Below are 20,767 nucleotides of genomic sequence, written 5' to 3'. Positions count from 1 at the left end.
TTTCTTGTGATTGAGGTAAACAATGTTTTTCGTCTTTTGTTCTGACATCCCTGATCATGTTGAAACACATTTGGGCGCGCGACTCATTATTATTAACTACTGCCATATTGGTTAAGAGTGTACGACAAGTAGAAAGCAGCCGGCCGCCAAAAAACATTTTGGATCCTAACCTGCTAATTGTTCATAACTTCCAACTATATATATAGGAGGCACATGTAGCTAGATCAAGGAGGAAAAAAAACGGTATACCAGATTCTTCTCCACACTACACTCTTGTTTTGGTCAATTAATAATAGTACTACACTAGCAACACATAGGAAAAAACCACACATAGCAAGGCATAATTGCCAACCGGAGTGTGGGGGCATTGAAATCCCATACCCTTTTGGAATGAGAACTTCAGAGTGTTACTTGACTGAATCATTCCAAAGTATGGTGTGAAAACTACGGAAAATTCTAATATACATCAATGTATGCCATACATCCCACATTCGACGGCCAATATTGTTTTGTGAGTGGGGTCAGAAAAATGATATCCGTTGTCAACCGTCGGATGTGGAATGTATAACATACATTGATGTATAGTAGATTAACCCGAAAACTACACCGATATTCCTAAACCATATCTGCGCTTGTCTGATGGTCCGAAGGAGGTGATGGAAATATCTCTTGCAGGCACAACCAAGGTCTTGAACCCTATTTCCTTCATTAATTGCAATGACAGGATGAGCACCCTCCAAATCATCTGTACCAATCGTACCTTTCTAAAGTAAGGGTTAAGTCCTCTGAGAAGCTCGGAGTGACGTTTCTGCGAAGTTTTGCGAAACCCTGGCCGTCGTGTCTTGGTGTCTCTGATTTTGACATCGCCGATCTGCTTTCTCACTGGTTGTAACATCCTCTTCGGCTGCATACGATGAACATTCTCGTTTGGAACTGCCACGGGATTGTTAATCGACGAACTCGGCATGCCCTAAAGCTGTTGATTCAGAAGCATCAGATATGTTTGGTGTTCTTGATTGAAACGAAGTGTAACATGAGACAACATGTATCTCTTCAGCGAGCTGAGGGGATGGCGCATATGGAGTGTTTCGATCGAGTAGAGAGGGTGGGGGGCTTAGCTCTGCTTTGGAATGATTCTATCCAAGTGCGGATCTGTGATACTCAGTATTTTTCATCAATGCTAATATTGTCAGGCCGGAGATGGAGGCTTTCAAGTCCACTAGTTTCTATGGTCATCCCGATATGGGGTAATGCCATACCACATGGGAATTGTTGAGATCCTTGCGTGGCTGAGTGGATGCACGGTGGGTGGTTGCAAGTGATTTCAATCAATTACTCAATCTTACTGAAAACTCAGCTTCTGGTGCCTAAATCTCTCGAGTGATGACCTCCGGGTGTGCCTGTGTGGCTGACACATTGGTAATCTTAACAGAACCTGTTACCATATCGACTGGCTCACTTGTCTCTCCCTCTCCATGATACAACTCTTCAAAATATGAATTCTCCCCCTCAAGAGCAGTATCAGAAGAGGGAAAATAACTCATGTCCTCAAAAAAGGTAACATCCATAGTGACATAGTACTTCCGGGTAGGGGGATGATAGCACCGGTACCCTTTCTGATGTACTCCATACCCAACAAACACACATTTAACTGCCCGGGCATCCAACTTAGAACGCTGATGTTAGGGAAGATGAACAAAAGCAACACAACCGAAAACACAGGCAGGAAGATTATGAAAAGAGGGTAATGAGACATGAGATGCAAGCACCTCATATGGAACTTTCCCTTGAAGGACACGAGATGGAAGACGATTAATAAGGTGGGCGGAAATAATGACAGCATCACCCCAAAGGTATTTAGGCATGTGGGCACTAAAAAGAATACACCGAGCCATATCAAGTAAATGACAATTTTTTCTTTCAGAGACCCCTTTTTGCTCAGGTGTGTAAGGACACGTTGTTTGATGAACAATTCCGTGTGTGTTAAGGAACTCCTGAAAGACATTATTCACATATTCCCTCCCATTATCAGAACGAAGAACTCGAATAGTGGCATTATATTGTGTTTGGACAGAGGCATGAAAGGCACGAAAAGCTGGAAAAACCTCATCTTTAGTTTTAAGAAGAACAATCCATGAAAGACGTGTGCAATCATCAATAAAAGACACAAAATAACGCATTCCTAACACAGTCGACTCTTTAGAGGGTCCCCAAACATCAGAATGAATTAATTCAAAAGGAAGCAAACTTTTAGGAGAAGTACTAGGGGAATAAGTAGATCGATGAAAACACAGGTCTCACAACATAACAAAGACTCGTCCACACTAATAAACAAAGAATGCATTGATGTTTTCATAACACTAAAAGATGGATGCCCTAAGCGACGATGCCATAACCAAACTTCACTTAGCTTGTCAGAAGTGGAGAGTAAACCGGTCCGAGACTGTCCCCCTGTTTTTTCCCCGGCGTATGTCAGCTCCGGGGAGAGGTCGGGGAGGCAGCAGCGGCGTCAGAGCAGCAGTCGACGACGTCGGGAATGTAGCTAGGATGAGCGGCGACGTCAGAGAGGGCCGGAGGGCAGCGGTGAGGCAGCGGTACGGGAGGAGGCAGCTATGAGCACCCCGGTGGTAACCGGCCGGAAAAAAACTGGGAAAAAACCCAGGAAAAACAGAGCACGAATGAGCTCTGATACCAACTTGAAATGGTTTGATTATATTGCTTGATGAATCATTCACAGATTACACTACATTATATAGGCTAAATCTAGCATTATTCTACCCACTAATTTCCACTAATTACTCTGTGATTTATGGAGGGAATCACGGGCCGTGATTCCCGGCCGAATTCACGCCGACAAGATCAAAATCATTGAGTGCAGCAGGCCGGGAAGTCTTGATTAAGGTAGTTGCTCACGTTATGTCATTGTATATGATGAATACTTATCTTCTTCCTCTGAATTTGATACAGGAGCTTCATCAGTGTTGTGCCAAGTTTTGGTGGGGAGGAATAGATGACAAACGAGGGATGCATTGGAGAGCTTGGGATGCTCTTTGTAAACCGACGGCTCATGGTGGTATGGGTTTTCGTCATTTATTTGCTTTCAATCTTGCTATGCTTGCCAAACAGGGTTGGAGGATTTTCTAGAAGCCTGATGCCTTACCAAGCCGGCTTCTCAAATTTATCTACTTTCCAGTTGATAGTTTTTGGGGTGTGAAACTTGATGCGTCCCCTTCTTATGCCTGGCGAGGTATTATTACTAGAAGAGATATGTTGCGCCAGGGGATCCGTCGACAGATTGGAGATGGTTGTTCTACTAGTGTTTAGGAGGATCCCTGGTTGGAAGGTGTTGTTTTGGCTTAGTACAGAAGCCCTAGGGTGCAGAGGGTTTTTGAGTTATTCTCTCGACATGGTATGTGGAACTCAGCGTTGCTAGCAGAGTTGTTTCCAATTGGGATTGTCAATCAGATCCTGGCTCTTCCTATTAGTGTGTGGTCTCATTCGGATCAATTGATTTGGGGTGCTAATAGGAAGGGTCAGTTTACAGTTAAGTCTACATACCATTTAGCTCGGCGTCGGATTTTGGAAGAGACTGCCTCTCCTAACCCGAGCTCATTGTTATGGAATAAGATATGGAGAGCTCCTGTTCTAGAGAAGGTGAAGATTTGTGTGTGGAAAGCGGCTTCGGATATTCTCCCCACTCGTAGTAGGCTCAGTGAAAGGGGTATTGACATTGATACCCAGTGCCCATTCTGTGAGGAGGAGGTCGAATCCTCGATCCATGTACTTAGAGACTGTGGTCATGTTGTATCTTGCATTTAGGAAGCTCATATTATGGCTCCAGGACAGGAGGTTCAAGTTTATGATTGGTTAGTGCGATGTCATGCTATAACCCACAGGGTTTTCCCCTTTTATTGATGAGCTTATGGGCTATATGGTGTAACAAGAATTCCAAGGTATGGGATGATGATGCCAAAACTGCCTGTGTATTGATGCCTTCAATTATTAGTTGGTGGAATGAGTTTAGACAGGTGCACTCTGATACAAGGAGTCCAAGGGCTTGGGTTTGTCTTCCTTGGCAACCACCGAGGATTGGGATGCTCAAATTGAATGTTGATGCTGTTTTTCATTTTTCTGAGGGCACTTTGGGATTGAGAGGTGCAATCTGTGACCATACTAGACATTCTTTAGGAGTTTTCTCTTATTATTGGGACTGAGCTCAGTCTCCTTTGCATGCTGAGCTCCTTGCTGTGATGGAGGGCTGAAGATTGTTAGGCGTTATGCCTTCAGTCTTCTGATTATTGAATCTAATTGTCAGGTTCTAGTGGATGTTGTTCAACAAGGTACGTTAGACCATTCAACGTTTAGTTTTCTTATTGAGGATCTTCGTTGGAGTATGTGTTTGACTAGTGGAGCGCGTTTGTCTCATGTTAGACGGTCTGCTAATTCTGTAGCGCATTCGCTTGCTCGATTAGCTTTGCTTTCAAAATCTAGTTTAGCTTTTTCTAATGTAATCTCTCTGGCTGTGCAGGAGATCATAACCTTTGAGTGTAATGATCATTGATAGTGAAGTAATTTCATTCCCCTAAAAAAAAAAGGATGAGCACCCTCCCGCTTGAGAGTTTGCAGGGGAACCCCATTTGTACTTTCATAGGGGAATAGATTCACTTCGATGAGTTGTGGGGCAGTGGCCTATATGATGTCCTGGGAATGGAGGTCAATAATCAGTGGCTGCTTATCCATTTGTGATGATAGTGCTGATAGTACTAGTTTACTAAATAACAGCTGCACTAGTATTCGTTACTGCCAGACCACCATTCCTTGAGATGTTCAGGTGTTCTACACTCATTTTGGACACTTAGAAAGTGTTGTGGAGAATGATATGTGCAAGTCTGCATTCTTGGTAGACCAAGATTGGTTTACATCAAATACAACAAATATTTCTTCCATTTATGAGATGGACTCCGTCCTTATAGTGCTAGACTGGGACTTGTCTAACTATAACATTTTTGCTATAGATGCATGGCGGACCGATTATTACAACAGAACACACTGCACAGGCAGCCAATGCAATTGCTTAGATGGCTTTCATGGGAATCCATATCTTATTGATGGCTGTAAAGGTACGTAAATCTCTAAACCATATATTGTCCAAATTACCATACATCAATGTGCATTATTTTATTTTATTTATATTTGAGTAAAAGAGATATAAACTCATTGATATATCAACAGTCATAAGGCTCATACATCAATTTTCGTCTTGTGTTATGAAACATATGGATATATACAAGTTACCATACAAAACCAAGAAGAAACTCTCACTACCAAGGTTCTAAAAAGCGTTAGGTGGTATGCAGGCGGACAACCACCTTCTAGCGCCTAGACGGTTAGGCGGCTTCCTAGGCGGTTTCAAATTATTAAATATTTATTTATTTTTATACATATATTTAAACTATTTTAATGATTAAAAAATATAATGATGTTTAATATTAATTTTAAAAATACTTAAAATAGTCTAAATTCACCTAACTTAAGTAGAAAGTCCATAAAAAATATTTGAAGAAAAGATAAATAATGAAACAAATGCAATAATATTAAATCTCAATTTCTTTCTCTCTAAATTATTTCCTAACACATTCAGTATCGGACTCAAACTTAATATTCATATTTCTTTCCTCTTCTTCTGTTGATGAGATTCAGTTTTCAGAAAATAGACAAAGAATAAGAGCTGCGGTCTCTTTTAGGTTTTTTTTTAATGTCAAATGATGGTTGACCGCCTAAGACTAAATATGGCCAATTAGACCGCCTAGGACTGCCCAGAACCGCCTAGGCGGCCGCCTAATTCACAAAACGCCACAGATGGCCACCGAGGCAAAAAGCACAGCGGTGGGTGACCTCCTAGCGCCTAGGCGCCGCCTAGACCGCTTTTTAGAACACTGTTCACTGTAAAAATTAATATGCGTATTAACCCTATCCAACTAAACTCTAATCCACAAGTAAAATCAGAAAGTTCATAAATTTTTATTTTTTTTATTTTTTAAGAGAAATTAAATGAATCAAATTCATTTAGCGACAACGTTATAACGATCACAATGTTCAAGTAATTAGAGTCACATGCAACTCCAAAGACACCTAACGTATTATAAGGAAAAATAGATGCACACTTAGAGCTTATTCAACAAACCAAAAGTTTGAACCCAAACCTAACCTACTAGGTTTTAGTAAATAAACCCAATAGGCCGGCCGATTGCTTAAACCCAACACACTTCACCCAGACCCACTGTAAGGTTCAGGTAAGAACCTCCATTGATAACCACCAATTTTGCTTAATTTGTGGCAGTCAAACTCATGCCTCCACCATAGTAGTTAACAACACCCTAGATGAAGGTGACACTACTTGGACAGCTTAGGCCACACCTAGCCTCGATCAAACCTAACAACAACCAAGAGCAAGCAAAATTGTTGCCACTACCCTCAACACCAATCATTGCTTCCCTCGTCGACCCCCAGATCGTCACTCACCCAAAAGCAAGACGAGCGCTCCATCAACCCGCCGATCTCCTTGATCCCAGAATTAAAAAAAAAATTCGATCTAAGAATCCCTAGCCTCGAAACTGTGAATGGGCCTTGCAAGGAGGAGCGCTGCCACCATAGCATAGCATGAGCGACGCCCTGTCGAAGCAAGAGAGCCGCCACATTTACAAAAACCTAGGAGGGCTTTGGTTTTTGCTCCGAGAAGGAAAACGTGCTTGATTTGTGTCCTCTATGTATATATAGTATAATGTATATATATTTTTTATTTTTGTAAAAAGATAGCAAATTATTATCCAGCAAGAGTCATTTTAGTAAAGTCGAAGCTGTAATTTTTATTTAAAGGCCCTATGAGAAGGTTCGTCGTTCGTCGTTCGTCGTTGGTCTGGCTAGGGGGGGATTTACTCAGCGACTCTTGGACTCTAAGTTGCTTTTATAATTTTCTCTTTTTATGTCGAAGGGACACCTTAATTAATTAATCCTTCATAATTGCTAGGTTGAGACTGTATGTCATTTAGATTGGTGAAATGTACTATAATAAAGATCTTAGACGCCAATCTTTTCATAATAATAGCTTTGCCCTAGCGTCGTATAGGAGCAACGGTTTTAATTTAGGATTTTCCTTTGCTCAGCTTTATTAATTCTACTTTTTTAGTGTCCCATTTTTTGGACTCACATATGTACACCATTTTAAACTTTAGCTTTTTTGTATTTCGTTTCAATCGAATAAGGGCTATGTGAGCTCGTATAGGAGTTTTGTTTTTCTTGACTAGGCGTTTCATTGGATATATTTACTTTTTGCCTAATGGAATTTATGTTTTTCCCTAAAAAAGGAAAATAGGAACTGAACTTTATCCACAAACTAGTACCTATTCGCCTAGAGACCTCAATGTGTAAAATCATTTTTTTGTGTGTTCAATTTATTATTATTAACAACAAATACTAGTTTTTTTCATTAATATGTGGTTTATTATTGGTCCAACTTATTTCTACTGTATGATTTTTTATATGTATTTCTAGTCTTTATTTACTTACCACTTATATTTCTTGACTTCTTCATCTTCCTTTTTTTCAATTGTAGACATTGACGAGTGTGAAAAGTATCCAAACATATGTGGTCGCTTTGCTGATTGTTACAATATTGATGGGTCATTTATGTGTTATAGGTATATATTATTACTTCGTATATTCACTACTGCAAAAACTGTCATTAAGGATATAAAGAAAACGTCTTTGAAAATGTAAGAGGATGAAAAAAATGTCCTCTATCCATTGAATAATTTCCAATAATTTGCATAGTATATATGCTGGTATCAATGTTATGTACAACAAACAGTTCATTAAAAAAAGTGAGAAATTACTAAAAATGTGGATATGATTATATAATTATTGGTAATTTTTTGTATAATTTTTACAAATACTTCATGAAAAAAAGAGTTATATGGTTTTCAGTTGATGATATAAGTTTTATAAATACACTTACAAGTACTTTTTTTTTCTTTTTCTTTTGATTTATTTAGTTATTTTTAGTGTCCTAGCATTATTGCTTATACACACATGTGCATGGTGGTTGCAAAGAGCTATTAAGCAGCGAAAGATAACCAAACGCAAACAGAAATTCTTCAAACAAAATGGTGGTTTGTTGTTAGAGCAACAATTATCTTCTAGTGAAGTTAGTGTTGAGAATATCAAAGTGTTCAACTCAAAAGAGTTGGAGAAAGCAACATATCATTTTAATGTAGATAGAGTTCTGGGACAAGGAGGACAAGGTACTGTTTATAAAGGAATGTTAGCAGATAGAAAAATTGTCGCGGTGAAGAAGTCTATAGCTAATGGAGGTGAAGTGAGACAATTCATAAATGAAATCGTCATTCTTTCACAAATTATTCACAAAAATGTGGTTAAATTATTGGGTTGTTGTTTAGAAACTGAAATTCCACTTTTGGTTTATAAATTCATACCCAATGGAACACTCTATCAGTATATTCAACATCAAAATGAACAATTTCCTTTCACTTGGAAAATACTCTTACGTGCTGCTACTGAAGTTGCAGGAGCATTTTCTTATTTGCACTAAGCAGCTTTCTACTCCGATTTATCACCGAGATATCAAATCTTCCAACATTCTCTTAGATGATAAATATAAGGTCAAAGTAGCAAACTTTGGGACATCAAGATCTGTTCAATTGAGAAAAGTCATCATACCATGTCACAAGTTCAAGGAACATTTAGTTATTTAGACCTCGAGTACTTTCGAACCAACCATTTTACAGACAAGAGTGACGTTTATAGCTTTGGTGTTGTCCTTGCTGAACTCTTGATTGGAAAAAAACCAATCATTAAATTGAAGTTAGACGAAACCAGGAGTGTTGCAAATTATTTTCTTGTCTCATTAGAGGAGAATCATCTATTTTGTATCCTTGATGCTCGAATTCTTGATGATAATGGGAAAGATGTGATCATCGAAGTTGCTAACCTTGCAAAATGTTGCTTAAACTTGAAAAGAAAAAAGCGTCCAACTATGAAAGAAGTAGCAATAGAGTTAGTGATAGTGAAATTATATGTCTAGAATTGTGATATTAGTTGATACTCACTTGACAGTGGATATGACCAAAGTTAATAATCATGATATTATATTCATCTAGATTCATTATTCAATGATATATATTACTCAAGGTTTTAACTCTTTTGGCAAAGGATTTCAAACTCCAGCTCAAAAACACATCTCCCACGTGTTTGTATCCTCCTACACTGCTAGTCTTACAGGTGCTACAAAACCCCTTTCTAAATACCATTTGGCTAAATTCTGAAGAAGTTAAAGAAGTTTTGGTCATTAGTTAAACTTCTTCCAACATGTTAATCAATCTCTATCTCCCAATTAATTGTAGTTTAAGAATGTTTTATACCAAATATATTTTTTTTATATTATTTAATCAATCCATCAGTGACAACACCATAACGACCACAATGTTCAAGCAATTAGAAAGACATGCAACTCCAAAGACTATCTAACCTAATATAAGGAAAAATAGATGCGCACTAAGAGCTTAGTCAACAGACCAAAAGTTTGAAAAGCATCCAAAACAGGTAGATATAACTAGAAATCAAATACATAAGGAAAGCAAAATAACTCCACATACCCTGTAATTATCAAAGCTACCAACTCAAGCATATGCCATCAATTGGGTACTCTACATTGGTTGTTTCCAAACTAGAGCCAGGGGACACCAAAGTCATGCTAGGCTCAAGTGATACATATATAAGAAAAGAACTGACTCAAACCTAACATACTAGGTTTTAGAAAGAAAAAAAAACCCAATAGGCTGGCCCATTGCTCATACTCAACATACTTCACCCAGACCCGCTGAAAGGTCTACCTGAAAACCTCTATCGACCAACACCACTTTGGCATTTGCTCCAAGAAGGACAATGCTCTATTCGTATCCTCTATGTATATAGTATAATGTATATTTATTTTTGTAAAAACATGAAGAGTTCCTTAGTAAAGTCGAAGCTTAAATTTTTATTTGAAGGTCCCATGAGAAGGTTTATCGATGGTCAGGTTAGGGAGGGAGAGAGTCTGGGGATTGTTGGGCTTTTTTGAGCCCTCAACTTTCAAAGGCTGTCTTTAAGTAGCTTGCTTGGTTAATTTGAGACTGAGTCACTGATATAATTTTATCTTTTATGTGGGTTGGGTCATTGATGGGGTTTATGTCGGAGGGACACCAATCAATCCTTTATGATTGCAAGATTGAGACCGTATATATGTCATTTAGATAAGTGAAACGTTAAGTAATAGAGATCTTTTAGTTTATAAAGGAAAAGGTGGAAATGTACTATTTATAAAGGAATGTAGCAGATGGAAAGATTGTCGCAGTGAAGTAAGACCATTCTATAATAGCTATTGGAGGTGAAGTAAGACCATTCATAAATGATAACATTGTTGTTCTTTCATAAATTATTAATAGAAATGTGGTTAAATTATTGGGTTGCTGTTTAGAAACTGTAATTCCACTTTTGGCTTATGAATTCATACCCAATGGAACCCTTTATCATTATATTCAACATCAAAATAAAAAATGCGCTTACGTGTTGCCACTGAAGATGCGGGAGTTCTTTCGTATATGTACTCTGTAACTTCTACTCCGATTTATCACCGAATATCAAATCTTCTAACATTTTCTTATGTTAAATATAAGGTCAAAGTAGCAGACTTTGGGACATCAAGATATGTTTTAGTTAAGAAAAGTCATCTTACCATGTCACAAGTTCAAGGAACATTTGGTTATTTGGACCCCGAGTACTTTCAAACCAACCAATTTACAGACAATAGTGACATTTATAACTTTGGTGTTGTCCTTGCTGAACTCTTGACTAGAAAAAAAACCAATCATTAAATTACAGTTAGACGAAACCACGAGTCTTGCAAATTATTTTCTTGTTTCATTGGAGGAGAATAATTTTTTTGTATCCTTAATGCTTGAATTGTTGATGATAGTTGGAAAAATGTGATCATCGAAGTTGCTAACCTTGCAAAATGTTGCTCAAACTTAAAAAAAAAGCGTCCAACTATGAAAGAAGTAGCAATGGAGTAAGAGATGATAGTAGAATTATATGTCTAAAACTATGATATTAGATGATACTCACTTGACTGTGGATATGACCAAGGAAGGCCTCGTGTTGTGTTTTTTTTTCGTTTCCGAACTTTAATTTTAGGGCATCTAATTTTTTTATAGTTTTTTTATATTAAAAAAATTAAAGTTAATAATCATGATATTAAACTTTGGCTCACGTTCTTCATTATCATAATAATTTTTGAATATTTTGTATTTATATATTCATCTAGATTCAATGATTTATAAATAACTCAAGGTTTTAGCTCTTTCGAGAAAAGATTTGAGCTCGATTAGTACGCCATTTTCTTTTCAAAATGATAATATGAAGAGGAGACATGGTAGTAAGGAGCATGAGGTCTTCAAAAAATAGACAGTTTACTCAACCCTCTTCCTTTTCACCCTCAACACTAATTATATTTCCATCCACCACTTCGTCTACATGAATAGTTTGTGTTCCTACTCCCACATCCTCCACTTGGCCAGTCAAATTCACCTTTACTTCACCCTATTCTTCATTCTTAGCCTAGATTATATTTCTTGTTTGCCACATCCTCGCCATGGCCAGATTGGGTACTTACTTCGAAAGGAACTTGGCCATGCAAATTCACCTCTAATACACCCTCTTCCAATCCATCATGCCTAAAAGGCCAAAATTCATCTCCTTCCCTAGACTCTATCAGGGTATACATCATTTGGTTTGCAATGCTTGTCTAGTGGTTGGCCAATATGCCAGTCATCTCCATCCTCACCATCATTAGCTCAACAAGGCCTTCCTAAATCTTTACAATCCCATCACAAGGATTCAATGCCTGAGCTCCGCTACTAAGTTAACGCACAACGTGATTAAGTACATCAAGCAAGGAATTAACAAGGTTGACATCCATCACTTTTTGCTGAGGATCAAGAGCAAGAACAGACCCACGCCTATTGATCCCAAGCATATCCCCTTTTATTTGGGCCATGCCTATCTGAATGTTACACCTCGATTTTTGGTAAATAAATTTTTTTTGAGGTGTAACTCATATTCCAATTACGGAATGAATTTCCATAATAGAATATGAAAGAAATTGGAATAGAGATTATAGTTACATAGGATGAAATTATTCTTTATTATGTAAGGTAAAAGTTCAAGCATTACAAGAATGGACTACTCAAGTCCAAGTCTTATTCTGATAATATAAAACAACATACATTCCGGTACAACATTCTTAAAAGAAATTCTACTTCAAACAACTTGTTCATCACCTGCAAAATGGTATAAGGGGTGAGTATAAACCATAAATAGCCCAGTAGAAGGTAAAACCTCTCCAAACAATACATAACCGATTCAACATTAGTATATAGATGAATGCAACTTTCATCTACTCCGTATAGTTCATATAGCCGAATACAATTAAGCATACATGTCTCATACCATGTATTTTACCACAAGGGTGACTTGGAGCATCTATTTACACGCACTACCTCTCACTAACTCTCATAACCCATTTTGTTAGTCATCTTGTCCATTCCCCTTTCGCCAGCCCTGAATTACCTTTTCATATCTTATACTAATTGTACAATATCATGAGCATACATGGGTGCATGGTACATGCTGAGGTTATGGACTCAACTACGCAAAAGTTTAATCCTAACTTCTTTACCCCAAGTGTCATATGCATAGCACTAACCATTCCCACAAACCTTATATGTTAACATGAATATTATCAGACCAATACATAAGTACAATTCACTGCAGCAAAGAAACAGTCATGTAATACAAGCATGTAACACACAAACAACAACCATACAAACATAGAGGTTCCCCTTTATCACTTACTTAAATTCCAAACTATCGTCAATGTACATGTCCCTACATAAGAAATAAATCCAAATATAATTCATATTTTCCATGCAAGATTGAGTAAAGAATGTAATGCAATCAGAGGGAACAATCATACGCTAACTCTATTTCAAAACGTAAAATAAGACTTAACTATAATATTAAGCATAACAGTTTCACCTAATACAAAAACACATTTCAGTACTTTATGGCAGTCACCTTCACGTTAAAAACTGTACACAACCATTAGGATTTTGACTTCAAGTTCTTCTAGTGACTTTTAGACGACACACTAAAGAAACTCTCAAACATGGAATCACCTTAAAACGATTTTCTTAAAATAGCTATGAATTTTCAAAGTTCAAGTTCAGTTCTAGATTTTTCTGTCAAAATTCTGGTTTGTGCCTATACAATGTACTTTAAAGAAAACTGAAACTTTATGTGGTACACAACCTTTGATTACTGAAATACAATACTTTAACCATTTAAAAGAAACAAATATAATGAAACTCAAGGACTTAATTAGATTATAACAAAAATGATAAACAAGAAGTACTTTGAAACACTATAAACACGTCTAATAGTTCAGCCAACTATAAAGCAACTCAAGCCATTGAAATCTACCTTCAACTTTAGAACCAAGTAACTATATATTAAAACATAAATACCAAGCTTAGAATCATACCAAAACAGGTAAGCATTTTAGACAAACTTTGAGATTTAACAACAAATAGTCCCAAATCGAAAAATTAGTAAACTGAGTCCTTGACGAGTAAACTTTTGGATAAAAATCGATATAGTTTGACTGCACAATTGTAGTTAATGCATTTAGAAAATTTACAATAGGCATCCTAAACACCATCTAAGAACTAAAATCACATAAAAATTGTATCTACAACTACTTATGAATTTTCAAATTTGAACACCAGTTCTAGGCTTTTCTGATAGATTTCAGTGTAGTAAAAGTTTTGGCTAAAAAGAAGTAGTTAGGTTGGGTATTTGCAAATGGTGTCTTCTAGACATTTGTAACAGGCATCCTAAAAAACAATTGAGAACTATAATCCCAGAGAAATAAGTTTTTACAATTACTTATGATTTTTTCCGAAGTTGCAGACATGTATTAGAAAAATAGAAACGGCGACACGGTAGGCGGAAGCCGAGTACCGCACTTATGGAAATCCAAATGGAACAGGCTCGTCCACGCAAATTAACGCCCGGGATGGCGGTCGCCGGTCCGCATGGGACAAGATAGATCAACCCCAGTGCGCCAGTAGACAGGACACCCAAGATGGGGGTAGAGGAGATAAGCACCGAGACCGCCAGGGGAGACGAGGTCGAGTCGACCCGTACCCCACCCGAGGGCACGATGCGACGAGATATAGGCAACATAGGGCTCCCAGAATGAGGTCTTCACCAGTCTCACCATGTATTACGCTAACATATATGAGTGCCATAAAAATCTCCTGCCAAGACCCCCCAAGCGTCGGTATGACAAAAGCCGATGAGGAACATGGGGAAATACTGCGTTTACCATGATGACTCAGGACATGAGGGTTGCAATACATTGCAAACCGATATTGAAGAACTGGTCATAATTGGTAGGCTGGACCTGTACAAGTCCTCGACGACGGACACCAACGCCATACAAGTTCATGGAGATATAGCAACCCTGCGTGGTGAGGCGATCCGGGCTCCGCTCCACAAATCGGCAAAAAGACAACCAATTTTATAGCTCTACGAGCTCACCCAGGGTGTCAAAGCCGCATCGGCTACCTGGGACACGATCCAATTCTCCAGAGGGGAAGCACCCATCTGGACCTCCCCAACCGACCCGTTGTTGATAACTACACAAGTCGACCATTACTCGTGCAAAAGGGTATTAGTTGACACCTGGGCGACGGTCAGTGTTATGTTCGCCGACTGTTACCGCAAGCTCAAACGGGACTGGACAAAACTCTATAGTAATCATGACCCATTGGCCAGCTTTTATAGAGAGATTGTGCAGCCCCTTGGCTCTAACCGTATGACTACGTCGCTTGGTTCAGGTTCGAAGCAAACAAGGATCACCACTCGGGTCCTCATAGTGGAGTTCATCCTCCTACAACTTCATCGTGGGCCGGGATGTGTTGTGGGGCCTCCATTGTATAATCGCCAACCACATGCTTATGCTAAAGGTGCCGACCCCCGGCAGGATCTTGACAATTAGAGGAGATAAGATCAACACGCTTTAGAACCATCTCGACTTCATCTCGGCAGGACGAAGACCATATAAGATGCTACCGGTGGCTCCAACGGAGGCCATTGATGATCCGCGAGACATGGTCCTGATGGGGCGAGAGCTCACCAATTTACAAAAGAAGAAGGCCGCCTAGCAACCCTCGCGGGCGCGTCCGGAAACCGTCGAAGAGACCGAATGGATAAGTCTATCAGACACACATCCAGACTGAAAGATCTGTATCAGAACGGTTTTAGGACCAAGTCTCTGGGGCCAGCTGGTGGCAAACCTTCGGGAACAACAACACGTCTTCACCTGGTCATATACGGACATGCCCAGAATCTCCACCGACTTCATCTCCCACAAGTTAAATATCTTGGAAGGGTCAACGCCGGTGCGCCATAAACGTCGGGCCTTTAATCAAAAGAAATATCAGGTCATTCAGGCCTAGGTCAGGCGACTCCGGGACATCAAATTCATCCGGGAGGTCAACTACCCTAGGTGGTCTCTAGGTGGACTACACCAACCTGAACTAGGTCTGCCCGATTGGCAGCTTCCCAATGAAGCTTCCCAATCCCCCGGATAGACCAGCTGGTGGACATGACTTCAGGTTTTTGGTTCCTAAGTTTCCTGGACGCCTATTCGGGCTAAAACTAAATCAAGATGCACCCGGAACATTAAGAGGGCACCACCTTCTTGACTGATAAGGGTCTATATTGCTATCAGGTCATGTCGTTCGGCTTGAAAAACTCTGGGGCACTTATTAGAGGGCAGTCACTCGGTTGTTTGAGAAGGAAATAGGCGAGACCATGGAGGCATTTGTGGACGACATAACCATCAAGAGCAAAATGCCGGAGGGACATATCGCCAACCTTGACAAGATATTCTTCTTTCTTCTCTACTATGGCATGCAGTTGAACCCGGCCAAGTGTGTGAAGGGCGTAGCGGGAGGTAAGCTTTTAGGTTTCACGGTGAGTGAAAGAGGCATAGAGGCTAACACCGAAATGGTCCAAGCAATAATGAACATGAAATCGCCATCGACTAGGAGCGAGACTCAGTGCCTCACCGGCCGAGTAGACCCAACACAAGAAATATATCATGTGGGGCCCATAACAAGAGATGGCTTTTCTCTGTATCAAGGAATACCTAAGGTCGGTCCATGTGTTATGAACCCCGGTGCCCGGGGAAATTTTATTCCTATACTTGGCAGTTTCACATATAATGGTGATCTCCGCCCTAGTCAGATGGGAGGAGAGCAAGGAAATCTCAGTGTATTACAACGGCAAAGGTCTGAATGGCCCCGAGATGAGGTACCCTGAGATAGATAAACTCACCTTAGCACTGATCACCACCGCCCAACGCCTTCGATAATATTTCTAGGACCATACTATCCATGTACTGACCAACCAACCGCTACGTCAGGTACTTCAGAAGCCGGAGACGTCCGGGCGATTGGTAAAGTGTCGATTGAAATAGGGGAATTTGACATTCAATTCAGGCCCCGGAACGCTGAAGAGCATGCCGCGGCCGATTTCATCACTGAGTTTTTCCCCACCGAAGATGCCCCGTATACCAATGCAGCGGCGGCCGCACCGACACCGGCATGGGAATTCTATATCGATGGCTCAGCTAATAAAAATTGCAGCAACACAAGTGTGATCATCATTGAACCGGAGGGGAATGAATACCACTATGCTTTCCGGTTCCGATTTGAAGCCTCCAACAATACAGTCTGAGTATGAGGCGCTGATCGTCGGGATACAGTTGTGTCGAGAATTGGAGGCCACCAACGTCCAGATTTACAGCGACTCCCAATTGGTGGTCAACCAGGTTAATGGAAATTATCAATCCAACCTGCCCCGGCTCACCTCATACCAGAATTTGGCTGGGTCACTGCTTCGGAAGTTCGACCACTTTGAAATCAAGCAGATCGCCCGAGCTAAGAATGCTAAAGCAAACGCCCTTGTCCTACTAGCTACCTCTGAGTCGGAGGTGGCGAAGTTCGGCGTCCATGTGGAAATTCTAGAACAGCCAAGCATTTCTTGGCCCTACTCGGAGATTTTCGCCATTGAGCATGCTCCCCCACCATCGTGGATTGACCCTTTTATCGCCTACTTGACGGCCGAACGGTTGCCAGTTGATGGAACTGAAGCGAAACGTCTACGACATAATGCCACCCTCTACATGGTCCGAGACGGTAAACTTTACCAGCGCGGTCAATCTTTCCCACATCTCAAATGTTTGGCTCCGGAGCAAGGCCGACAGGTTTTAAATGAGTTACATGGTGGGGTGTGCAGCAACCATGCAGGAGCGCAAAACCTAGCTTTTAAAGCTCTTTGGACCGGATATTACTAGCCCACGATAGACGTCGATGCAAATGCTATAGTTGGGGCGTGTGTACAATGTCACCAGTACGCCAGCTACATTAGTCGCCCATCTATCCCATTCTCGGTTATCATCTCTTCAGTCCCTTTCGCGTAGTGGGGACTTAACTTGATTGGGGAACTACCTGTCGCCCCGGGACAATTCAGGTACGTCATTGTGGCAGTAGACTACCACACTAAGTAGATGGAGGCAGAACCAATTGTAAAAATCACCATGGACCAGGTGATAAACTTCTTATGACGTTGTGTCTACTGCCGATTCAGTATCCCGGAGGCTTTTGTCACAGACAATGGCACCTAGTTCGACAATGATAAGTTCATGGCATTTTCTCATAAGAATGTGAAAACGCCTCTTTTTTGGTTGACTGTTGGTACGGACGGTCAAACCATGTTCAAAACGGACGAAATTTTGACGGGTTCCCTAAATATATATATCGATCACATCTACTGGTGTTGATCGACCATATTTCGAACTGGAGTTGTCGATCGCCGAAGTGTCCATTAATGTATCATAACCTTTATATTAAGTTTATAATAAAACTATCACATTATGAAGCGACTATATGAAGGAAACTTCTGGGAATTGATCGACACCATCCGATGTGATCAGTATATATATTTAGTGATCATTTTAAAATTTCATCCAATTCGGACCTCGTTTGACCGTCAGAATTTCCGGTAAACCAAAAAATCAAAAACAACACTAATATGCCCTAAGGGGGAATCCATTACCAAGATGCGAATGAGGAAAGTTGTTTATATATTTGAAATCACATAATTTTTTTCATCGATCGTGCGTGGTTGCAACAAGGAAACTCATTTAGCAAAACCCCGGTCAATGAAGTTTTATTATGTGAAAACGCCTCTTTTTGGTTGACCGTTGGTACGGACGGTCAAACCACGTTTAAAATGGATGAAATTTTTACATGGTCCCTAAATATATATATCGATCACATCTATTTGTGTCAATCGACCATATTTCGAACTGGAGTTGTCGATCGCCGAAGTGTCCACTAATGTATCATAACCTTTATATTAGGTTTTATAATAAAACTATCACATTATGAAGCGACTATATGAAGAAAACTTCTCGGAATTGATCGACACCATCCGATGTGATTAGTATATATATTTAGTGATCATTTTAAAATTTGATCCAATTCGGACCTCGTTTGACCGTCATAATTTTCGGTATACCAAAAAGTCAAAAACAACACAAATATGCCCTAAGGGGGAATCCATTACCAAGATGCGAATGAGGAAAGTTGTTTACATATTTAAAATCACATAATTTTTGTCATCGATCGTGCGTGATCGCAACAAAGAAACTCCTTTGGCAAAGCCCAGGTCAATGCAGTTTTATTATGTGAAAACGCCTCTTTTTTTGTTGACCGTTGGTACGGACGGTCAAACCATGTTTAAAATGGATGAAATTATTACATGGTCCCTAAATATATATATCGATCACATCCTGGTATCGATCGACAATATTTTGAAACTAGAATTTATTTGTAACTTTTTTTTAGAATGTTTTATAATAATTTTTTTTATTGTTTAAAACCCTTACATTAAAATATTATATTGTTTTCCCTATACAAGCCCGCAAGGCCCATTGACGAGCCTTAGATTCAGTCCGCTTAAAAAAAATTGAAAAAAAAAACTGAAAAAAACCGAACCGAACCAAAATTCATTTTCTGTTCGGTTTCCGATTTGAGCAAAAAACCGAACCGTTTGAACCAAATTACACCCCTACATAGTAGTAGCCCCGGCGGTCAAGGTTGCAGAGAAAGAATCAAAGCCAACATTACCTCATTAAGCACGCAGGTTCATGTATATAGTATGTATATCAATACATCTAACATCTCATTAGTCACGCACAGATAACTAAAAGATATATGGATTTTCTTCTCAGAAAATTATTTATTGCATGCAACAGCGCGCTGCATGCATATTTATGATGTGGAGTGTACGCCACCTTAGAGTAAATTAAAATCCAATTTAAATTCTCAGCGAACAATATTGTTCATATATATGAAAAAGGATTGCAACAAATTCAATCCACGTTTCCCTAATATATGTAAGCTTCTCCAAGTGCCATGATTCGCTTTCACTTTTATATCATACAAGAAATTTTGATAAGCGAATACCTAATTTTCTGGTTTATTATTCAAAAAAGTGATCCCTTGCTCACATTATCACCAACACGTCCGGGAGAGTCAAAGAGCTATGTGCGACGCTAACTTTCCTTATCTTGAATTTGTGTACAATGTCATCATCATTTCAGCTCCCTCCCTTCATCTATCAACCATATACGTACCTAATTGTTCTCAAAAGTCAAGCCTTACCTTTCTGAGACCAGTCCGGTTGTGAGAGAAATCCGAAACATGCCCTAGTTTAGTTTCTCAAATTCTCGTGAGCGTGCGTTAAAGGAGTCAAGAAGACAAGAAGTAAGCATTATGTACTTAAAACATCGAAATTAACTACGACACATCTTTGAGGATTTGTTAGCCATCGCTAATAGATTCACTAGTTTTACATGCTAACTACTTTTCTTATCGCTTCACTAGTCCCTTCCCCTTTATATGATTATCGAGTACATCTTAAGCATGCAGCCATGCACTAATTCTCCTACTTAATCGTGTTTCACTGAGCGCGCCTCTTTGATTATTAGTTACTCCTCCAGCCATATGCCTCTAGCTGCAGACTAATTTGCTTCCTTGCAAAATGGTAACGCTACTCATGTCACAAGTGACTTCGAAACTCAACAGGTCATAGTCTCATAGATTAGAATTGCTTATCACTATTGGAATCCATCTTTGCTCTATATCGGAACCCAACTCCTTCAATCTTACAGCATGATGTACTGTTCAAAGCACCCCACATAAGACCGCACCATTTCACATAGGAGACATTGACTTTGAAGTTCTAACGTGGGACTCCTAATCAATTGTCAAACATATTACTATCACTTAATTTCCATCAATGTGGAATTTAACAGTTTTTAAACCTTTTAACAAGTCAAAGCCAGAGGCCGTGCAAGTAGGGCTGGGGTCCTGTAATCCCGATTTTGTTCTGATCTTGTTCCTAAATTTATTAGGACAAGATGGGATTTATGTTTCAAAAATACATCTCATCTTGTCCGGATCCCATTAGCTTAGTAAATCTCGTTCAATCCCGTCTTGTTCCGAATTAATATGAA

At 39.5% G+C, this 20,767-nt stretch overlaps 2 protein-coding genes across 2 annotated transcripts; both read left to right on the top strand.

The window, feature by feature from the left end:
• The first annotated feature begins 3,411 nt into the window (after nt 1–3,411).
• LOC126787158 (putative wall-associated receptor kinase-like 11) lies at nt 3,412–9,100 on the top strand. Its single transcript, XM_050513083.1, is given in 7 exon segments — nt 3,412–3,780; nt 3,897–3,953; nt 4,316–4,340; nt 7,613–7,697; nt 8,062–8,614; nt 8,616–8,709; nt 8,712–9,100. Coding segments are annotated over 7 exon segments (1,572 nt in total).
• Nucleotides 9,101–10,085: 985 nt separating this feature from the next.
• LOC126787157 (wall-associated receptor kinase-like 6) lies at nt 10,086–10,928 on the top strand. The gene is given in 4 exon segments (XM_050513081.1): nt 10,086–10,093; nt 10,351–10,382; nt 10,385–10,606; nt 10,609–10,928. Coding segments are annotated over 4 exon segments (582 nt in total).
• Nucleotides 10,929–20,767: the final 9,839 nt, after the last annotated feature.

The sequence above is a fragment of the Argentina anserina genome, chromosome 3 (genome assembly GCF_933775445.1).
Source record: "Argentina anserina chromosome 3, drPotAnse1.1, whole genome shotgun sequence".
Classification (NCBI taxonomy): Eukaryota; Viridiplantae; Streptophyta; class Magnoliopsida; order Rosales; family Rosaceae; genus Argentina; species Argentina anserina.
This window is presented reverse-complemented; position numbering and strand designations above follow the sequence as displayed.